At 36.8% G+C, this 20,710-nt stretch overlaps 2 protein-coding genes across 2 annotated transcripts; one reads left to right on the forward strand and one right to left on the reverse strand.

The window, feature by feature from the left end:
* Positions 1-10,262: 10,262 nt before the first annotated feature.
* LOC124245285 (TLR adapter interacting with SLC15A4 on the lysosome-like) lies at positions 10,263-12,462 on the reverse strand. The gene is made up of 2 exons (XM_046672543.1): positions 12,283-12,462; positions 10,263-11,249 (listed from the first exon to the last, which is right to left on the reverse strand). Exon 2 carries the CDS (start codon positions 11,205-11,207, stop codon positions 10,284-10,286), a length of 924 nt encoding a protein of 307 aa, XP_046528499.1. The 5' UTR covers positions 11,208-11,249; positions 12,283-12,462; the 3' UTR covers positions 10,263-10,283.
* An 886-nt stretch (positions 12,463-13,348) lies between these two features.
* On the forward strand, positions 13,349-19,454 carry LOC124245459 (SH3 domain-binding glutamic acid-rich-like protein 3). Its single transcript, XM_046672863.1, has 4 exons — positions 13,349-13,428; positions 15,516-15,615; positions 18,739-18,906; positions 19,304-19,454. The coding sequence occupies exons 1-4, from the start codon at positions 13,349-13,351 to the stop codon at positions 19,367-19,369; spliced, it is 414 nt and encodes a 137-aa protein (XP_046528819.1). The 3' UTR covers positions 19,370-19,454.
* Positions 19,455-20,710: the final 1,256 nt, after the last annotated feature.

The raw sequence follows: 20,710 nt of genomic DNA on the forward strand, positions 1-20,710 counted from the left end.
TAAGATGGATGGGGAGGAAAGTGAAAGTAGGGGAAGTCTACTTAGATAGGAGCAAGTTAGAACTATCAATGGACAGAAAGTTAAAGAACAATTATAACAGGTGTGCTTGAACAAGCGATCCGAGAATATAGGTAGGAGATTGTGGCAAGAAAATAGGATGCTTGGTGCAGATTAGAGGATTTTGGGGTAAAGACCATGACTGAGGTAGAATAGCCACAGAAGAAAAAAAGTGACAGTATTTTGGGTTGAAAGACTTTGAACCACATGAAAGAGGGAATTAGCCAAGGCATAGGAAAAAGAGGTATAGAAGATTAGCATGTGGCTCAAAGGAGCAGAGGATTTCTACAAGACAATGGGAAATTGTTGGGCTGGAAGGAGTAATGAGGAACAAATGAGCACAAAACCCACCTCCCGACCCTGGGGAAGTAACGTTCTCAAGGGAGAACCCAGATTCGGTTAAGATAAGGAGATGACTTGTACATTCCCAGAAGAAGCTGAATATATGAGTAAATTTGCCAATTATGGAGCAGAAGTTCCTGAGGGTGTAGTGATAGGAAGTTGGATGAAGAGAAGCACCTTGATTGAAAACAAGGAAATACAGGGGCCAGACCGGTGGCATAGTGATTAAGCTCCACTTTGCCAGCCCAGAGTTCGTTGGTTCAGATCCTGGGCATGGACCTACACACTGCTCATCAAGCCATGCTGTGGCGGCATCCCACATACAAAATAGAGGAAGATTGGCACAGATGTTAGCTTAGTGCCAATATTCCTCAAGCAAAAAGAGGAAGATCAGCAACAGATGTTAGCTCATGGCCAATCTTCCTCACCAAGAAAAAGGCAAGGAAATACAGCATAATGTAAGTTTGATGGTGGCTTAGAATTCTGGGCATCAAAGTAGAGTCAGGACAGCCAGTGGATAGGAGGTTGGGGGAAAGGTGAGCACAATTACACAATACAATCCATTAAGTGTTGAAAGAAAATATTAGAGCTTCTATTTATATTGTTGGTTCATATTCACATTTTTTTTATTTCTTTGAAAACTACTGCTATAGGGAATGTCTGGCCAGGACTTCTGCTTTATGTTCTGAATGATAAACAGGGATCAGAGGCATGGAAAATTACTCCCAAAAGCCTCCATGAGGAGTGTGGGCACTGAGCTTAATGACTTCCAAGCTTGAGGTAATTGTGGGTTCAGCAATGACAGTTGCAGCATCCATGGCTTATAACCATGTATGTCTGCACACCTCTTATGCAATAGAGCCCAGTTTAAAAAGAGAGAGAGAGAGAGAGAGAAAGACACATCTTCAGTGTAAGCCAGTATTCATTTGTCAATATATATTTTGTTCATTTTAGTGAAGCTGATATAGATAATGGACATCTGAAATCCATATTCTGGGACAAAAATAAATTAAAACATATAGTAGTGGTCTGCTATATATTTTCAACAAGAATACCTTCACCAATTTATAATAGAAAATTATCACTCTTCTGTGATCTGCTGACAAGCTTTCTTTGGGTATGTATGTCTCTTCAGTAATACTGTCTCTGGAGTCAGTCATTATTGCAACTTGATCTAACATATCCATTCCCAACCTAGAATCTGTCTTCTGACCTACAGGGAAAATCATAGCTTCAAATATGATTTTTCTACCTTTTAGAAAGTTGTGAGGAATAAATGAGTTATTTCAAGTAAATCACTTAGAAACATTGCCTAGCACACAATGAGCACTCAATAGAACTTCAGTCTCTGAAATGAGTCATAAGAACCACAAAAATGTTAGACCTTTGGAGGGGAAGGATCACTGCACTCTAGGAAAAACTGCATGAATTATTTATTTATTTATTTATTTATTTATTTATTTATTGAGGAAGATTAGCCCTGAGCTAACTACTGCCAATACTCCTCTTTTTGCTGAGGAAGACTGGCCCTGAGCCAACATCCATGCCCATCTTCCTCTATTTTATACGTGGGACACTTACCACTGCACGGCGTTTGCCAAGTGGTGCCATGTCGGCACTGGGATCTGAATGGGCGAACCCCCCCAACCCCCACCGCCTGAGAAGTGGAACGTGGGAACTTAACCGCTGCACCAGGCCACCAGGCTGGCCACCTTATTAACATTTCTATAGGCCTTACAGTTAGTTTGCAAAGCACTCCCAAACACATTATATATACATATATATATGTATATGTATATTTTTTAATTTGCACAATATTCCTATGAGGTACAGGTAGCATGGGTAAAAGTCTGATTTTACAAATGAAGAAGTAAGTAACTTCCAAAAGCTCTGATAAGAGGCAAGCTATGATGTGACCCTGAGTCATCTCACCTCGTGTGGTGTTCTTTATTCTTTACTGTCTCCCTTGATAATAGAACTACACAAGAAACTTTAAAAAGTGAATTTGTCCAATACAATCTAAGTTAAAATGAAAAGCAGGAAGTCTAAAATCATTATACAGAACCTTATTGTTACTTTTTTGATGGCTTTGTAAAATCACTCAAGGAAGGCTTCTCCCTAGCTTACCTACTGTTTTCCATACCTGTTCCTCAGAACTGTGTTCTTACTATCCCTTTCAGCTGAGGAGCTATTACTGTGATTAGTTGTTCTTTCCACACATGAGACCCCAACATTCGTTTCTTCCTTTTTTGCAACAGACATGTCTCCTTATGAGAAGGAAATTCTGTGCTCTCAGAAAAATAGCACATACTATCTTCAATCTTATATTGTGCTTCTTTAATACCAAGTCTTATGCCATTGGGTATCAAATCCATTAAAATTGGGTACATTCTTTGTCTTATGTGTTCTAAGGGTATTAAGCATGAGGTATTCCCTAGATCATCTGAAATTTTATATTATTTGCATTATATCTATTAATGCTAAATATAAAGTTAGAAAATGGCTTGTCTGCTGTGGTTAAGCCTATAACAGACTTTTCAAAGGGCACTCTCGTAATTTATTCTCAAAATATTTTCCAGCCTTTCTTGAGATCTTTTTGAGTCTAGGCTCTTCACACAGGCTAGCTCAGCCACTGCTCTACATCAGCCAGCTATTGGTTTTCACAGTCTGGTCCATTCAGATCCCTAAATGTAAAACGTAATGAGATTCATCTTGTACTCTTCTGTCGGGACGTTAGCACCACTAAAGCAGATGTTCCATATTTATTTATACATGAGAGCAGTTTTAATGGTCTGCAGTGGCAGGCGAAAAGAAAGTGTATATATTTACCTGCTTCTTCAAACAAATAATGGAGGTTTGACTCATTTTTAATGGATTGCTTCCCTCTTAGGGAAACGCAGTCACTGCACTTCAACATCTTTTACATTTTATGAACACTATTGCTCACTTTGATCATTTCCTCACCACTGTCCAATCAGCAAAACTAAACCAATGGGAAAATTGTCACTCTGAATGCTGTTATTTCTCTTTGAGAAGAAGTTCCAAAACACAGAATAAGTTTACAAAATACACAGTGTATGAACCTTAAATTTTAGTGGATCTGGGGGATAGAGGATGAGAAATAATGAGTGACTGCCAGTGGTTGTGTGACAGCTGGCCACTGTGGTTGTTGGAGGCCAGAAGCAGTCTTTTATGCCATCATTTGAGAGGAGGATTTGGAAGCATCAATAAGACTTCATGCCACTATATGGGAGCCCATGCCACTTGTGGCATGCATGCCACAGGGTGACATTTCTTATGGCTGTTTTTGATGATAGCGATGACGACGATGATGATGAGGTTCCAGTCTCAGCATATAAAAGCTTGGTACTCTGATTTATTTAAGAAAAGGAAAGGAGGGGCTGGCCCCGTGGCCGAGTGGTTAAGTTCGCACGCTCCACTGCAGGCGGCCCAGTGTTTCGTTGGTTCGAGTCCTGGGCGCGGACATGGCACTGCTCATCGGACCACGCTGAGGCGGCGTCCCACATGCCACAACTAGAAGGATCCACAACGAAGAATATACAACTATGTACTGGGGGGTTTGGGGGAGAAAAAGGAAAAAAATAAAATCTAAAAAAAAAAAAAAAAAGAAAAGGAAAGCAAACTTGACTGGGAATCAGAAGACCTGTGTACCAGTTTGCTTATTTACTGACTGCTGGGCAATTTCTTTCCCTCTCTTCAGGCACCATTTTTTAATCTATAAAATAATAGTGCTGGATTAGGTCAATTATATTCAAACTGTTATAAGGGACCCTCTGAAGGGCTGCCTTAATGTGAGAAGAGGGTCAGAATTTTTATTAGCCCTCTTTCAATCAGAGCAACTCTTCAAATATCTGTTTTGCATACTGGGCTACTGTGTGTTTGTGTGTGTGTGTGTGTGTGTGTGTGTGTGTGTGTGTAGGACAGAGAGAGAGGTATTTAGTTTCCCAGATTTTTTAAAAGTGAAAATCCATCTGGATTATTTCTATGGAACTTTACACCTATGATGTCCTAGAACTATACAATATCTATGCTTAGAAAGCAAAGACCTTCCAAGAGGTCACAATAAATCCCTCCCTTATTTTTCCTGTTTCAGATCTTTTGCTATCGTTGTTGTATACTTCTGAAAGCCCTCCATTCCCATCGTCCTGAGCCTCAAGGCACAAGACATCGCCTAAGGAAAAAGCACAGCTCTTATTCTATAAAAAGTGGTCCTGTTGCCCCCACAGGACTGACTTTAGACCTAAGCAGATTCAGGGCTGCCTAACTAGTCAAATTTTGAGGAACTAGGATAGAAAACTCAAATTCTCATCCCATAGGCAGCTGGATGAAGCTTGAATGTCATTTTACAGGCATAGAGCCTGCTGTTCCATGCTGGGAATTTAGGCTTATAATGCAGACCCCAAGGGAAGAAGGAAAGCTTGATTATAGAAAAAAGAACTGAGTGCCTGAAACCACAAAACAGAACAAATCTCAGTTTCCTCATGTATAAAATGGGAATAATGATAAATATAATAAAAATAACGACACTGACCCTTTATTATTTAATAGGTACCAAACATCATACTGGATACTTGACTTACACTACCTCATTTCATCCTCACAACAATCTCATAAGGTAGATAAAATAATTATTGCAATAAGGTGTCTATTACTTATAACCTATTATTATTATCATTACTATTATTATTATTTAAAGGGTGTGGAATAGGGAGGCTAGGAAAATAAATTTCATCAACTGCACAGTCCTGCTGTCACACTTCTTTGACAGCATAGAGTTACCTCTTTCTTTCAGGTAGTATCTTAATCTCTGCCAACATCACACAGAAAAACAAACTAATGTAGCTATGGCATTTGCTGCTGAAACCTACGACTCCTTCAGTGACTCTTCCACAGAGGTTCCAATCATCATCATTACACTTCAGTGTAATAGGAAATGTTTCATTAAGCTTAAAAAGTTTATATTTCTCTCATCCAGTGTTTATATGATTTCTCTTTAAGAAGTACGTACCTGAGGCCCTCCTGGTGGTGCAGGGGTTAAGTGCACACCTTCCGCTTTGGCGGCCCGGGGTTCACGGGTTCAGATCCTGGGTACAGACATGGCACCACTTGGCAAGCCATGCTGTGGTAGGCGTCCCACATATAAGGTAGAGGAAGATGGGCATGGATGTTAGCTCAGGGCCAGTCTTCCTCAGCAAAAAGAGGATTGGCAGTAGTTAGCTCAGGGCTAATCTTCCTCAAAAAAGAAAAAATAAAGAAAGAAGCATGTACTTTAAATTTCCTTCGTCAGAAATAAAAATTTAAATCATAATGCTATAAAGTTTCTCAAGCACTTGGAAAAAGCAAGGCAAATATTTTTCTTCCTGTAATATATCCCTGTAGAACACAAAAGTGATCCCTCCCAGCAGTAAATAAGGCTATTGAAAGAATTAAATAAGATAATGTGAGTAAAGCTCTTAGTAGAGTGCGTATCATATAATAAATACTCAAAATGGTAGCTATTAATATTACTGAATGAAAATGACTATTAATATCATTCTCCCTGTTAGGTAGACAGGCGTTTAACAGGTAATAAAATTTTCAGTTACATGGATAAAATTCCATACTAGAAATTTTGTTTGTCTTTTTAGTTGCTATATCATAAGAAGCAAGGGTCCAGTGGGAGAAAACAGAGTGGCCAAGGTAGTCATGGTAGGAGGACTCCAAAGGTTGGGGATAGCAGCTTCATACCAGTTGGCGCAGAAATATTTCAACATGTTTAATAATCAATAGAGACACACTGGTTGAATGGCAACCAAATAGCAGTCCTAGATACAAGGTGCAGACTAGATTACGAACAGGCTAAGCAGGCAGAACTACAAACATAGGCTATCTACATACTTATAACTTTCATGGCCCTAAAGTTGGATTGTGATGATTTACTTTTATCCTTTGAGTCTACATCAACTGGACTTTTAAACTCACTGAGAAGCAGCAATTGTATCAATTTTGTTCACTATTTATTCCTATCACCTATCACAGTGCTCAGTAAAGAGTTAGTCAGTTTCTGTTAGTACCTGAAGTGTCCTGAGGATATGTCTATCTAGAGGGTGGAAAGCTGTGAGCATTCATTCTGATTTTGAACTGACCTTGGAGACCTGCTTCAGGTGCAAGCTGGTCCCATATCATTTGAATCCTTAGATATCAATTCCTAAGCCTCACCTAAGGAGAAGAATACAACGATGCTCTTCAGTTACATGGCTCCCCTAAAGCGGGACTGAACCCTTAAAGGAGAGAGGCAGAACCATACAAGTCACTGGGATCTTGAGCTGTTTTTCAATTCTACTCAAAGTTTATTTGGCAGATATGGATCCAGTTTATAATTGTAGACAGAAATCAATTTCAGGAAATAGCTTACCTATGAACTTGACTCGCTCTCGGACAAAACCAAGGTCTTATGACAATTTACGTTTCTCATAATAAACTGCCTCTATTCATTTGGGGAAGTAAAAACCAGAACTGCATTGCAATTCTGTAAGCTACAAATTTCTCAGCTTCAAATAGAAATAGCAGAACAAGTCAAAGAATTAGCTGCCCATAGCAGTGATTTAGTATTTTTAATTTATGTGAATATAACTTAATTTGGTTCTCATCATTTTTATAGATATGTTCTTAAATATAATTATTTAAAAGCTATTTCATAAAATCGGAACAAATCATGTTGTGCATTTACACTATAATAAGCATGACACCAACACATAATAAGACCATTTTTACAAATTTCTACTAGAACTTGAAGAAAAGAACACAGTGTTAAATGTCACTGGGCAACATTTTGATCCCCATATAATTGGGGATCAAAAGTCCCAAATTTCTGATGATAAGAATTTTTCAAAAGGGCAGTTATCTTTATTTTAACAATATGAGAACACTTTTTGCCATCATTTCTTTTTTTGATTTCAAATATTATTCTGTTTTTCATGGATTTTCACATATATATAGTTGATTGGCTAATTTTCTATACAAATGACTAATCATGAAAAAATTAAATCACTTTCAATTTGATTTAATGGGTATTTGTTGTTATTGATTTATTGATTTCTTTGTTTCCTGTAGTGAATGAAAACCACTGTCCACTTAACCACACATTATTCCAGTTTACTGAACATACTAATCCTCATCAAGCCACCCCTCCACCCTTCAATCAAACACACATTATGTATTAATCCTTTATTAGTCAGATTACCTGAAGATTCATTTTATTTGAAGATAAATACACACACACACACACACACACACACACACACACACACACATATATATATATATATAAAGATCTACTTTACTCATGCCCTCAAAGAAGCCCTACAAAAAGGGAAATAGTATGTGGAAAGATGTGCCTAGAGAACTGCCTATTTTGTTACTCCACTTCCAAAAGACAGTTTTAATAAGACCCAAATATTAAGGGTAAGATTGGAAAGAGCTAGAAAGCCTGCTTACAATCTTGAAAGGATCAGCTCAGTGTTATCTCCAGTCTTAAGCACATCAGGGAAACTGACTTCTTTTGGAGACTAACCCATGAGACTAATAGATAAAGCCTAAAAATTCCTGGAGTCCAGTATAGACTCTATCCCTTGAATTGGTTTCAATGATTCAAAGACGCTCCTCACAGAAAATTACCTGAGACTGGGTCAAACCCATTCTGGGCCCTACAATAGTGACTCGAAATCCAAAGATGAGATATAAATTAAACTGACTTATACAGCTATGGAGCAGCACTGTATTGGGCATCATTCTTAACCTTCTCAACTTCTTCCCTGCCCAGAAATATGATGATCCTCCCCAACTGCTGAAGTATTAACATTCTCCATTTTTGTAGAAGCACAAAACTAATATTTTCAACTTCTGAAAAAGTGAGACAGAAAGAAATTCATCGTTCCATGCATTTCAAATAACATCTTAAAAGAGAACAATATGATCATGTAAGTGAAACCTGTGATGAAACACAGAATGAAGAATGACTACTTAAGGCCAAAATATAAACCACAACATCATATGCATGTTTCATTCAAGCATTAAAAGTAGCAGGTATGAGATGAAGATAAAAAATAACACCAAATTTATCACCTTTCCTTATTTAAATATTACATTGAATTATTAGGCCATTTTAACAATAAGTGAGTATCTTTAGATAATAAGCATTTTGATCACATAAACAAGAGGGAAAAAATTGAAATCTGAGAATATAATTAAATGCATTTCTGAAGTTGATACTAGTTAAATACTGTGTCTTTTTATATAATACTATGTAGTCAACACTATTGATGACTATATCTGCTTCATTAACAAAGTATTAATAATACCACTATATCTAAAAAAACTTCTCACCAATAATGTTGCCCAGTGACATTTAATTCACTTCAGAAAATGTAAAATTTAGCATCAATATTTTATCATTTTGGTAATTCACAGTAAAATGTACAAATTCAGCAATATATAAGACAATGTACACACAACTATTTTTCAGTATCTATAAGACACTAAGTCAGTGTTTCCAAAACCTTTAGCCATCGTCTCTTCAGAATTAAATGTCTGAATGATGCATGTGGACTGGGAGGGTTATGGGAGAATGTGTTGGGGAAAGGAATGATGAAGATAAAAACAAATGATAAACTAGGGGTACTTATTATTAGACTACAGAAATTTGACGAGGATGAAAATAAACTAAGAATTGTGTGATCACAAAGAACAAGCTTTGAGGGCATTGGGGTAACTCATTGTACAAAACTTAATCAAAGACCAAAAAGATAATTGGAAAGGAATATGTGATTACTAATGCACAAATCTTATTAATGAATAATGCAATTATAACAGTTTCATAACAGAAATTCATACTATTTTATTTTACAAGCAAAAGTGCATGCCAATCATTTTACTATATCTAGGAGAAGTGTGAACTGTTAAGTGTGGGTCTTGTTTCCAAGTCTGCAATAAATCGTACCATTCCTTTAGGTATGTTTTGTTAATTAATTTATTTAATTTAGATTCCAAAATTATCATAACATCCTGCTAACTTTTATCCTAAACCAGGATCATGATTGAAAATAACCTGAGAAGTGTAAAAAGTTGCAAAGAGAGCCTCTTCATTTCTAGATGGTGGTTCTCTACACTTTGTTCACTTTACCTATATGCTTTCCTTCCTGCCATTCCTGAAAACCACCATGTACAACATACTGATATAAAAACGTTGTTGCTTGTCCCAGGAAAATTCAAAAGAATCAAATTTCAATGGCTAATTCTCCATTTTTTCTTAAGGCTTCCTTCCATATTTCTTTCAAATATCATTTAAATCCAACTTTTGTTTGAAGAATTCTCACTAGTTTATTCTGATTGTCAGTGTAAAAGATCCTGTATGTTGAAAACAAAAGGAAGGATGTTAAGCACTACTCATACGTCTTTAACCATTTTTGTGAAGAAACAAAAGATCCTGTTTCATATAGTTTTTAGTGTTCCTTTCAGTAACTGACAGCAATAATCCTGTCTTTGTCTCACTTTTTTTTACCACTTTTGTGATAAAGGAAGCTGATGTGTGAGAGTTATGTAATTGATTTGGGATATCTGTGGCAATTCAATAGATAAGCACATGCGGAATATACAAACTTGAATGTGGCAACCATTAAAGACATCAAAACAATTAGAAAATATGGTTATAAAACTTAAGTATTAAAATTATTTCCTACAAGAATGCAGATGTACCATTGGTCAAATAATTTCTCGAAAAATGTAATAACCACACCCCAAAGGAGGCCTGATGTGACATAAGTCAAAGAAAACTATTGTTTGTCCAGTCTCTTAATTCAGTCCAACCAACCCACAACTGGTTCCTATTATAGATGTGATAAAAGTTCTCTACTTCTCTGGTTTGATATTTGTAAGTTAGGAGTGCTCAACTCAGAATTGTTTCCATGGGAAACGTTACGAAGATTACATCTTGCTAAAGATTGTAGGAGAGCTTCCCGAGCTTTCGATTCCTCTATGTTCTGCTCTTGAGAGATTTGAAGGCTAATTTGATTTACATTATTCATTAACAAATTGGAAGCCATAAGATTGGTTATGGAGTGGCACCTAGTGAGATTTTCTTCCAAAAATTGTTTGTAGAGTTCGTCCACCTTTTTTTCCATATAACTATTAAGCATAGAATTAGAGAGGGGCTGCTTATGAAACAGCATACTTTTGTCTCGAATTTCATCCCCATTCAAAAGCTTTGAGGCAGGTAGATTCTCTAGAGGCTCAATGACAGGAGAATGACCCCATGGTATATCTACTGAAAGTAAAAGTGGACCATTAAAAGCATCATCACGTATGTGTTCCACAAAGCAGCCCGAGTCATACATGTTTCCCACATGGTCTCCTCCAATCTGTAGGTCAGGATAATGCTGGCAAATACTTGTACATGACCAAGATCGGTATAAATCCAGTCGTCTTTCATCATGTTGTTCTCTCTTTGGAATGGGCAATGCAACAGACACATTTCCTGGAAGGGATGCACTTTTGCATTTTGCTACAGTTATCTCATCCACAGATTTTATTTTATTTTTACTATTACTTTGCTCTGTTAAGCATTCTTTCACAACCTTATCTTGATTTTCCATTTTATCAGAGGAAAGTGAATTGTATTCTACATCTAAAAGCTGCTTTTTCCAAGTTTCCTTTTCATCATTTGAGGTCTTCTTATATGTAAGTGGTCTGCAATATTTTGTATATTTCTGTTCTTTGTATAGGAATTCAATTAGGAAAGCTTCTCCAAGCATTTTGTTAGACAATGTTTCTAAACAGAAGAGTGCAGTATATTCCTGTAATATAAAAGAACTCATTAAGGCAACATACATTAAAATGTCAAATGAAGACTCATCTCCTACATGAAACACATGTGATTTAGAGAGGCAGTATTGCTCAAAGGATAGAGAATAGGACCAGAAGTAAGGTGACTTGGGTTTCGATTCTGCCATTAACTTTTTAATATCAGGTAATTTATTTACCAATCCTGGGGCTCGATTTTCCTATCAGTTAAATGGTGATAATAATACTCCCTGATTTCTTTACAGGCCTATTATCAGGATAATATTATATGGTGTACATGCAAGTGTTTTAAAAAGTACACTTATACAAATTATATAATTATTTTAATACATATATTTAGGTGTTATAAATGATTTACTTAAAAGTTATTAAACTGCCTAACCCTTTCTCTATCTTCAAATAGCCTACTTAAAATCAAGCCTACTTTCAAAGAATTGGTCTTAACTGTGCTTTTATTAATGTCATTTGAGTCAAACATTAGAAAAATTACTATATTTTTTAAATGTATACAAGAGATGGATATTTATATATAGTTTGAATTCACGAAAACTTTCTGATTTAAACTATGGGTGTAGCCACTTACTTTATCAATAATCTCAATGCAAATAGGTTTGTCAAATTCGTTATCATGCTTTTTTCTTTTTCTCTGTCTTTCTCTCCCTCCCTTTACCCCGCTTTCTCTCTCTCTCTTTCTGCTTTCCTTTCTCTTTCTCCTTTCCTCCCTGCCTCTCCCTCCCTCTCACCCTTCCTTCGTTTCTTTTCTTTTAGACAAATCTTACTTCCAAAAGTACTTATTTCAGTCTTTTTAATGGTTCTTTCGCGCAATTTTAAGACTTCTAATTTTCCCTATAAATTCTACAAGGGTACAAAAGGAAAAAGCAGACTTGATTTAAGACACAATTTTCTTTTTATAGATCTATAGCGTCTACTATAAATGTTTTCAGAAAACCTACTTATTGATATATAAAGGCTTTTTGGAAGAAAACAAAACTATATGAACCAAAATATGTAAGAATTTAGACTTACTTTTCTTGAATGTCAGGATATCTAAAGATTCAGTCTTCTGAGATTCCAACAGTACAAACACAGGAAAGTCCCTTTTGACTTGTTTCTCAGCTTTTGCTTACATCTCAGAAAGATAACTTTAACCACACAAAATGAATTGCTTCTGCTTTCCATTCAAACCCTAGGACTGAACGAAACTAATAGGAAAATACAGTGGGTTGGTCACATATATGATATGGTAGTGCTCACATACCAAAAGAGGATCTTGAAAGTGTTTATTCAAGATGCAAAATACAATGACGGTGGGAAATGTTAACAGCAATAGCTTTCCTCATTCATGTGAAGATGAGACAAGACTATTTTATTTTTTTTAACTAAACAAAAGCAGTATGGTAACCAGCATATTTTGTAACAATTAATAATTAAAAATAACTTAAATGGCCATCAGTAAGGCAATGGTTAGATAAATTAAGATACATCTATTACATGAAATACTAAACTCAGGATTTTTTATGATGGAATGATAATAAGCATCTATTAAGTAATTACTACATAATAGTCATTCTAAATGTTCTACATATGCTACATAATTTAAAACAAGAGCTCTTATCTCCATTATACAGAGTAAACAAAGACAGAGAAAGGTTATTTACTTGTTGAAGGTCAGAAAGCTGGTAAATGGTGGAACTACAATTTTCACCAGGCAATTGAATTCAGAACCTATGCTCTTATCACTACACTGTATTACCTCTGTGTGTACTGATGGACTGCAAGTTGTAGAACAATATATACAGTATGATTCCATCATGTATTGACTGTGTACTATGTGCCAGTCACCATTCTAAATACTTTACATATACTGACTAAGTTAATCCTCATACCATCTCTATGAAACAGATATTATAATTTCCATTTTACCTATGAGGAAACTGAGGTGCATAGAAGTTAGATAAGATGCCCAATATCACACAGTTGTAAGTGACAGTCTGGGTTTGAACCCAGGCAGCCTGGCTTCAAAGCCTGTGTGTTTAACTTCCCTGCTATAACTGACCTTTTCTTACTTTTACTTGACTTAATGTATGTAATTATGTTTGTGGAAAAGGATACAAATCAAATTGTTAATAGTGGTTTCATCTGGGAAGAGGGTGACAAGGAGAAGGTGAAGGGGTAATTTTACTTTTTACTCCCTATATTTCTATATTGTTTGAATTCTTCTACAACGAGCACGTATTCTTGCATTATTTGCATGTTTGAAAAACAATTCACATACTTAAAAGGATAAGAAAAAAAGCTATACTACCGTCTTTAGAATGTATTTTCCCAATCTCACAGGTGTCTGGTGCATTCTTTAGAATGATTTTAAACTCAGACCGAACTGCCAAAGTAGATTGCGAAGCATAAGCAAAATTTCTACACAATTGATACTTTTGGCTACAATTATCAATACAGGTTTTGTTTGACAAATAATTATTTCTCGGGCCCGGCCCTGTGGCACAGCGGTTAAGTTCACCTGTTCTGCTTCTCAGCGGCCCAGGGTTCGCCAGTTTGGATCCCGGGTGCAGACATGGCACCGCTTGGCATGCCATGCTGTGGTAGGTGTCCCACACATAAAGTAGAGGAAGATGGGCACGGATGTTAACTCAGGGCCAGGCTTCCTCAGCAAAAAGAGGAGGACTGGCAGTAGTTAGCTCAGGGCTAATCTTCCTCAAAAAAACCCCAAAGAACAAATAATTATTCCAAAGTAAATTATCACAAACATCCTATAGAATAAGTTAATTCTAATTTTGTATGCCATACCACCCAATTTCTTTTGGATTGTGAAAGGTATTCTCTTGTAAGAAATAGTGTATTAATCTAGCTTGGCACCAAGGGAATGGCTCACAGCGAAGTGAGGAAATATGTCACAATACCACACCAGAAAGATTATGAAAACAATTGTAAAAAATGTATTTTATACATCTACTACCACAAAAGAATACTAAAAGAAAATGGAGATCTCAAGTTGTTCCTAACCTATACTCCTTCATTGATTATATCCCATCTCCTTTGCCTCCTTCACCCCTATATGGAGCTGATCCAAATTCTAGCGTCCCCTGTCCTAAAGATCTCTGCCTTTCACTACCACCTTTTCATTCTTGAATTGCTGCAGTCACTTCCAATCTTGCACCCTTTCAAATCCACTTGACATGTTAGACTGATCCACCTTTCACACAAACCTGCTAAATCCTTCAATGGCTTCTAAGAATCCACAGATCAATAATAAGAATAGATAAAATTTATTGAGTGCCTTATAAGGGAAAGACACTCTTAGGCAACATCTTCACTTATTTAACCTTCACAGCAAATCTGCAAGTTAAGATTTTTCGCATTTTTACAAAACCAGGAAACAGCCTCAAAAAGACCAAAAATCAACATCTAACATGAAACCTGAAGGTCTATGTGCTTTTCCCTGTTTACTTTCTCAGCTTTTATTCCTTTACTTGCTCCCAAAACTCCAATTATTGTGTTGCTTTATGACTGTTCCTTCTACCTAAAATTCCTTTATTCTTATAATTTTCTGGCAGACTATGCATCCTCAAGCTTTCATTTTAGCTCTCATTTCTTCAGGGATACCTCCTTGATCCCACCCAAGCTGGTTTAGATATCTCTACATTGCATTTACCTCATATTATCAGTTATCACTCTCTGGGTTCCTTGAAGGTAAATGCTTTGTCTTATTCAAATTGATGTGGTTGTTCCCAAGCAACATGCAAATAATCTGGCATTTATTATCATCAATAATAATTATCAATTTCTGAACTACCTAAATGTCAGACCGTGTGCCAAACACTTTTACATACTCAATTCACTTAATCTTCACAATGATGCTGTCAGGTAGGCATCACCATTCTCACTTTAACAATAGAGAAACCGACATTCATAAAGAACTAATTTGCCCAAGTTCCATAGTTATTGAGTGGTAGAATCATGGAATCCAAATTTGCCTAACACAAAAGCTGGCGCTGAGGTTCTTTGGCATTTCACTCTCATTTTCCATTGCCCATTTCTAGCAAACTCAAAACATCCTGTAAATATCGCTGTCTTCAACTACTGGAAAATGTTAAAATTTGAAAATAAAAGCTGGAATAATGAGCTGCGAATGCAGTGAAGAGAAAGCGGACATTAAACCTCTGAGGTCATCAAATTACACAAGAGGAAAAGGAAGTGCTAGGAGAGTCATCGACTATTGCACTCACTATTACACAAACCAAAAGGTCAACTCCCAGAAGGAAAGGGTGCCCAGCAAATCACGTCCTCAAGAAAGGAGGGGGGTTGGAGAGGGAAAGGAGGCACCTCCCTGGGCTAGGAGAAAAGGTAACAAAAGTTGCTATGGTGGTCCCGTTCCACCCAGGTAAGCATTGGGACCATTTGTTCTATCCCTTAAACCTAGGCAACAGAAGTTTTAATTTGTCTCTTTTCTTCACTTATTACATTGTATTTTGGCCATTTTCTCCCTCAGACGTCTCGGGCCTTCATTCGCTGCTGCGGCTGCCGAGCACCAAAGCTCGTGCTCGCCACTATTCTCAAGCAGGGAGATGGGAGAAGGAGCAGCAGGAATGCAGAGTCCATTTGCTCTTTACCCCTCCTCCCCTGGGCCTGGCACGTGAGGAGAGAAAAGAGGCCTTAACTGGAGTTTATCACCCCTGAGTTCAGCCTGTCCCCGGGCCAGTGGGGGGCTACTGCCTCCTCGTCACAAAGCTCCTGGCGTTCAGGAACGAGCGCTCCCTGCGCCACAAGGGCACTTGTTTCTCAGCCAATCCGGAGCACAGGGGCCGTTGCCAAGGGCCCTGGAGGAGGGCAGGGCCTAGCGCCGGGATTTTGCGTCTTGTAGCTGAGCCAAAAGCAGGAGTGAGGTGGCTGACTCCGGGTTACTTCTGCAAAGTAGCCTTGGAATGGAATCAGTGAGCTCCATTAAAGTCTATTATACCAGCGTTTTAGGGTCTAGGGAGGTGAGTGAAAAGAAAAGGGCCTCAGCAGGCAAAAAAGATTAGAGTGAAAACATTCTAGTTGGAGACTTCAGGATTGTGCTAAGACATCCCCTTCTTGCCTTTCATCTTTCAACTCCCTCCTGTCTAAATTTTTAGGGGTAGGAGGTGCAGGGGAGAACAGAGAATGTAGTTAATGCCCTCAGCCAGGTTGTCCTCTGGAAACTGATTGATCTGGAACGTTTCTGTGTCCTGAGCTCAACCATCTTAAGGGCTTGCAATAATTTTGCATATGTTTCAAATGGAAGAGATAAAGAACGCTGTTTAGGATGAGAGAGGAAAAATGCCAATGAGTGAACGGCCAAAATCCTCAGAGAAGACTAGGTAACTTCCAAAAGACAACCTGATAGTTAATTTCTAAGAACAAGGTGTATTTGCATAGATCAGACATTTCTTAGATTAGAATTTAGATGAATTATATTGACCAGGATGTAAGAAGTTTTACAGAATAGTGCTTTCCAACAGCAATATATTGTAAGCCACATATGTAATTTTGAATTTTATACTAGCCATTTAAAAAAAAGAGATGAGATTTTTAATATATTTTATTGAACATGAAATATATAAATGTTATATCATTGCAACATATCAGTACAAAAATAGAGATGTTATGTATTCATTTTTCACATTAAGTCCTCAAAATCCAGTATGTATTTTGCATCTTATAGCACATCTCATTTTGGACTGGCCACATTTCAAGTGCTTGATAGTCACACGTGGCTAGTGGTTATCCCATTAAATAGTTTAGTTAAAGAAACCATTGTATGGCTAATAAACTCATTCTGCAAAGTTATGGAGAAACATGAAAACTGAAGGATTTGGAATTGATTATGAATGGTTGACAGACATTCATCACACTCCTGCGTGTGTCAGACACCATGATAGGCTCAGGGAGGAGTGAGATTTGATCTCAGCCCAGAAAGAGGGCACTGCTTTTGCATAAAAGCTTGTCAGGGAGATTAAGGATTTCATCTGGGTACAAAGAAACAACAAGAACAAGAAACAGTTTAAAAAAGAAAAATACGGGCCATGTGACTAGTTTTTTTTTTAAACGTTATGATTTATGTTATTGGATATGGTACTAAGAGTCTCTAAGAGGGAATGATTAGGAATTAATAAAGACCACAACGAATGCAGCAGAGGACTCACCCAACTGTTGGTCTGTGTCTCTCAAACTGTAACATAAAAATTATCTGGAGGGCTTATTAAAACATTCCTGGGACCCACTCCCAGAGAATCCGATTCTGTCGTTTTGAGGTGGGGTAAGGCTTATGCTGCTGGTATTGTGAAGCCCTCTCAGACTAGCACTTGTTTAAGCAACTGTTCTTCTCTTAATGGGTTCCTCTGAAAAGGTTTTGAAAGGTCACTATAAAAATGTGACTTAAGTCACATGCACCATGCTTTTGTAATTTTAAAAACGAATGAACCTCATAAAGTGGAAATGTTGCATTTTGGAATTTCAGAAATTTCTCAGCTATTGGTTGGAAATATGCAGTTTTCTAAGCATGACTGGATTACATTTTCAAGTTATCAAACAAAAACCCTACTGACATGCACTTTCACAGAAATCCCACTTGAATAAGCTGGGGTTTGTACTTGTTAAGTTGCTTTCACATGTTTTCTCATTCTAGCATCAGAAGTTTTATGCAACAAAATTGCTCAAGATCGTCATGTTAAAATATAGAAACCTCAAACTTTAAAATTTATGTTATAGTTATTATCAAAAAAATTATAATTATAAAATATGTTTAAAAGATAGCCAACTATTACAATTTTACTTTAGTAGTAGTGTGTGTTTCAGGAGAAAAGACAATGGAGGAAATAGTCTATTAACACATGATGCAAATCTAACAGTTCATATGAGAGGACATAGCATGAACTGGCCACTTTTATCCACTCACATATTTGTAAATCTTAATCCCCTGGTGTGTTTATTTTATTTTACTTTTTTGCCCCATGAATTTTATCTGTATACTTAGGCATAGTCTCCAATTATGGTTTAGAACATATACTGTGTTTCCCTCAAATTTAAAAACTTGGTATTATGTCCATTTCCTACAGAGAGCTACCATAGATATTAGTATAAATTAATGCAGAGATGAGTTCAAAAGCCTGCTTCAACTGTTAGCAGAATGTTCATACCACTTCATGTGCAGTATGACATCAATCTGATAAATATTCATAACTCATTAGACATATTTAGTCCTGACTGACCTTATTATAATTCTTCATATATATATATATAAAACATATTTATGTATTACATATATACTCTATATGTGTATGTGGTGTGTATATATCACAAAAAAATTACCTTTTACTCCTCAAATATCACACAATTAAAAGCTGTTCCTTTTCCATAGCATAATGGATGGAGAAAGTAAAAATAAAACAAAATTTGGGGATCAGTTGATTAACATATTTCTATCTCTCTATATCTTTGTCTATCTAGGTGAAACAGAGACAGGAAGAAGTTATCAGAATTTTAGATACTTACAAAATAAAGTATGAATTAATAGATATTTCTCTCAGTTTGAAAGTACTCGAAGAAATGAAGATGAAGGTTTCCACTCCGCACTCTCTACCACCTCAGATATTCAATGGCGATGAATATTGTGGAGTAAGAATAAATGTTCATTTTTGTTTTACTTTCACTTCATATCTTAAGGTCATATACATGGGGAAATAATACATTTATAGGATGTGAGGGGCTGCTTTCTCCATTTATAAAATAACTTAATTATGTTCCCAAAGTCAAGGCAATTTATACTTTATTATGAAAATGAAACTATATCATGCTGCTTATTTTGGGATACTTATGTAGTATTTTTCATCATATATTATAGTATGAAATGACTGATGCTCTGGGAAAAATTTTTTATCTAACTTAGTTGGCAGAGGTTTGCAAAGGCCCAGGAAAGATAATTAGCAAACTTACCTAGACACTTAAGTTTAATGACTTCATAATTGGGAATTTATCATCATTGATATTAAAAGTTAATTTTAATTCCATTTAGGATTTTGAAATGTTTCATCAGGCAAAGGAGAACAAAGAGATTCTGAAATTCCTGAAGATGGAATGAATGAGCAGTTCATGATACAAAAGATGTTTACTGACATTGATCTGTGTATACATCTATATTCACCAGTTACTTTTAATTATAACAATAAAACTTTCATTAAAGATAATTGCTACCTAGATTAAGTTGTAATCACTAACATGTTTGTCTTTACTATTTCAATCATGCATTAAAATCATTTTTCTATTACACTGTGAACATTTTATACAGCTGTGTAAAAAAAATTGTTAAATACTTAGCATCAAACTTTCCTTCTCACTAATAGTTGTCAATTTATAGGCATGAAATATACTTTTAGTGCAATTTTATATTTACTTTCAGCTTTATTTTTTAAATGTTTCTCAGTATATTTAACAAAGGCTTAGATACTGTAATGGGGCTGTTTAAAAAAGAGAGAGAAAAAAGCAGATCCCTGGGCCCCATTTTAAGTCCTCCTAAATGGAAATTGGAGAGGGAATAGGCATATGTATTGTTAACAAACTCCACAGGTGATTTTTTTTTTCCTTTGTACACTAAAGTCTGGAAACCAATACTAAAGAATAACAACAATTTTAGGTCACCCCTCCCTTGACCTCCACTTCTTTTTTTTTTTCTTAAAGATTGGCACCTGGGCTAACAACTGTTGCCAATCTTCCTTTTTTTTTTTAAGGATTGGCACCCGGGCTAACAACTGTTGCCAATCTTTTTTTTTTTTTTTGCTTTTTCTTCCCACCCGCCCCCCCCCCCCCCCCCCCGCCCCGTACGCAGTTGTATATCTTAGTTGCATGTCCTTCTAGTTGTGGGATGTGGGACGCCGCCTCAACGTGGCCTGACGAGTGGTGCCATGTCCCCACCCAGGATACGAACCCTGGGCCACCGCAGCGGGGCACGCAAACTTAACCACTCGGCCACGGAGCCGGCCCTGACCTCCACTTCTGATAAAAAAACGGTAGTCTTCTTTCAAACCTGTTTCTCCTCCTGTGGTTTCCATCTTGTTGAATGGTAAATCCATCCACTCAAACTCCAACTCAGAAACTTGGGAGTCATCATTAATATCGCCCACTCCCTAACCCCCATATAAGCAATCAATCACCAAACCCTAGATGAGCTAGTCTTAGTATCTCAGTTACCCCACACTTCTTCAGCTCTCCAGCTATTGCGGTTGTTTGTATCTTCATCACTCTTGTCTGCACTACTGCAATAATATCTTAGCTCACTAATTCCGGTTTTACTATTCTAATACCTCCCCTCCACATTGCTGCTAAATCAGTGCTTTTCAACCTTGACTGAACTTTGGAATCACCTGAGGAACTTTAAAAACCATAATGTCTGGATACCTCTTTAAGGATCCTAAAATGCAGCTAA

Source organism: Equus quagga, chromosome 10 (assembly GCF_021613505.1).
Source record: "Equus quagga isolate Etosha38 chromosome 10, UCLA_HA_Equagga_1.0, whole genome shotgun sequence".
In the NCBI taxonomy this organism is placed as follows: Eukaryota; Metazoa; Chordata; class Mammalia; order Perissodactyla; family Equidae; genus Equus; species Equus quagga.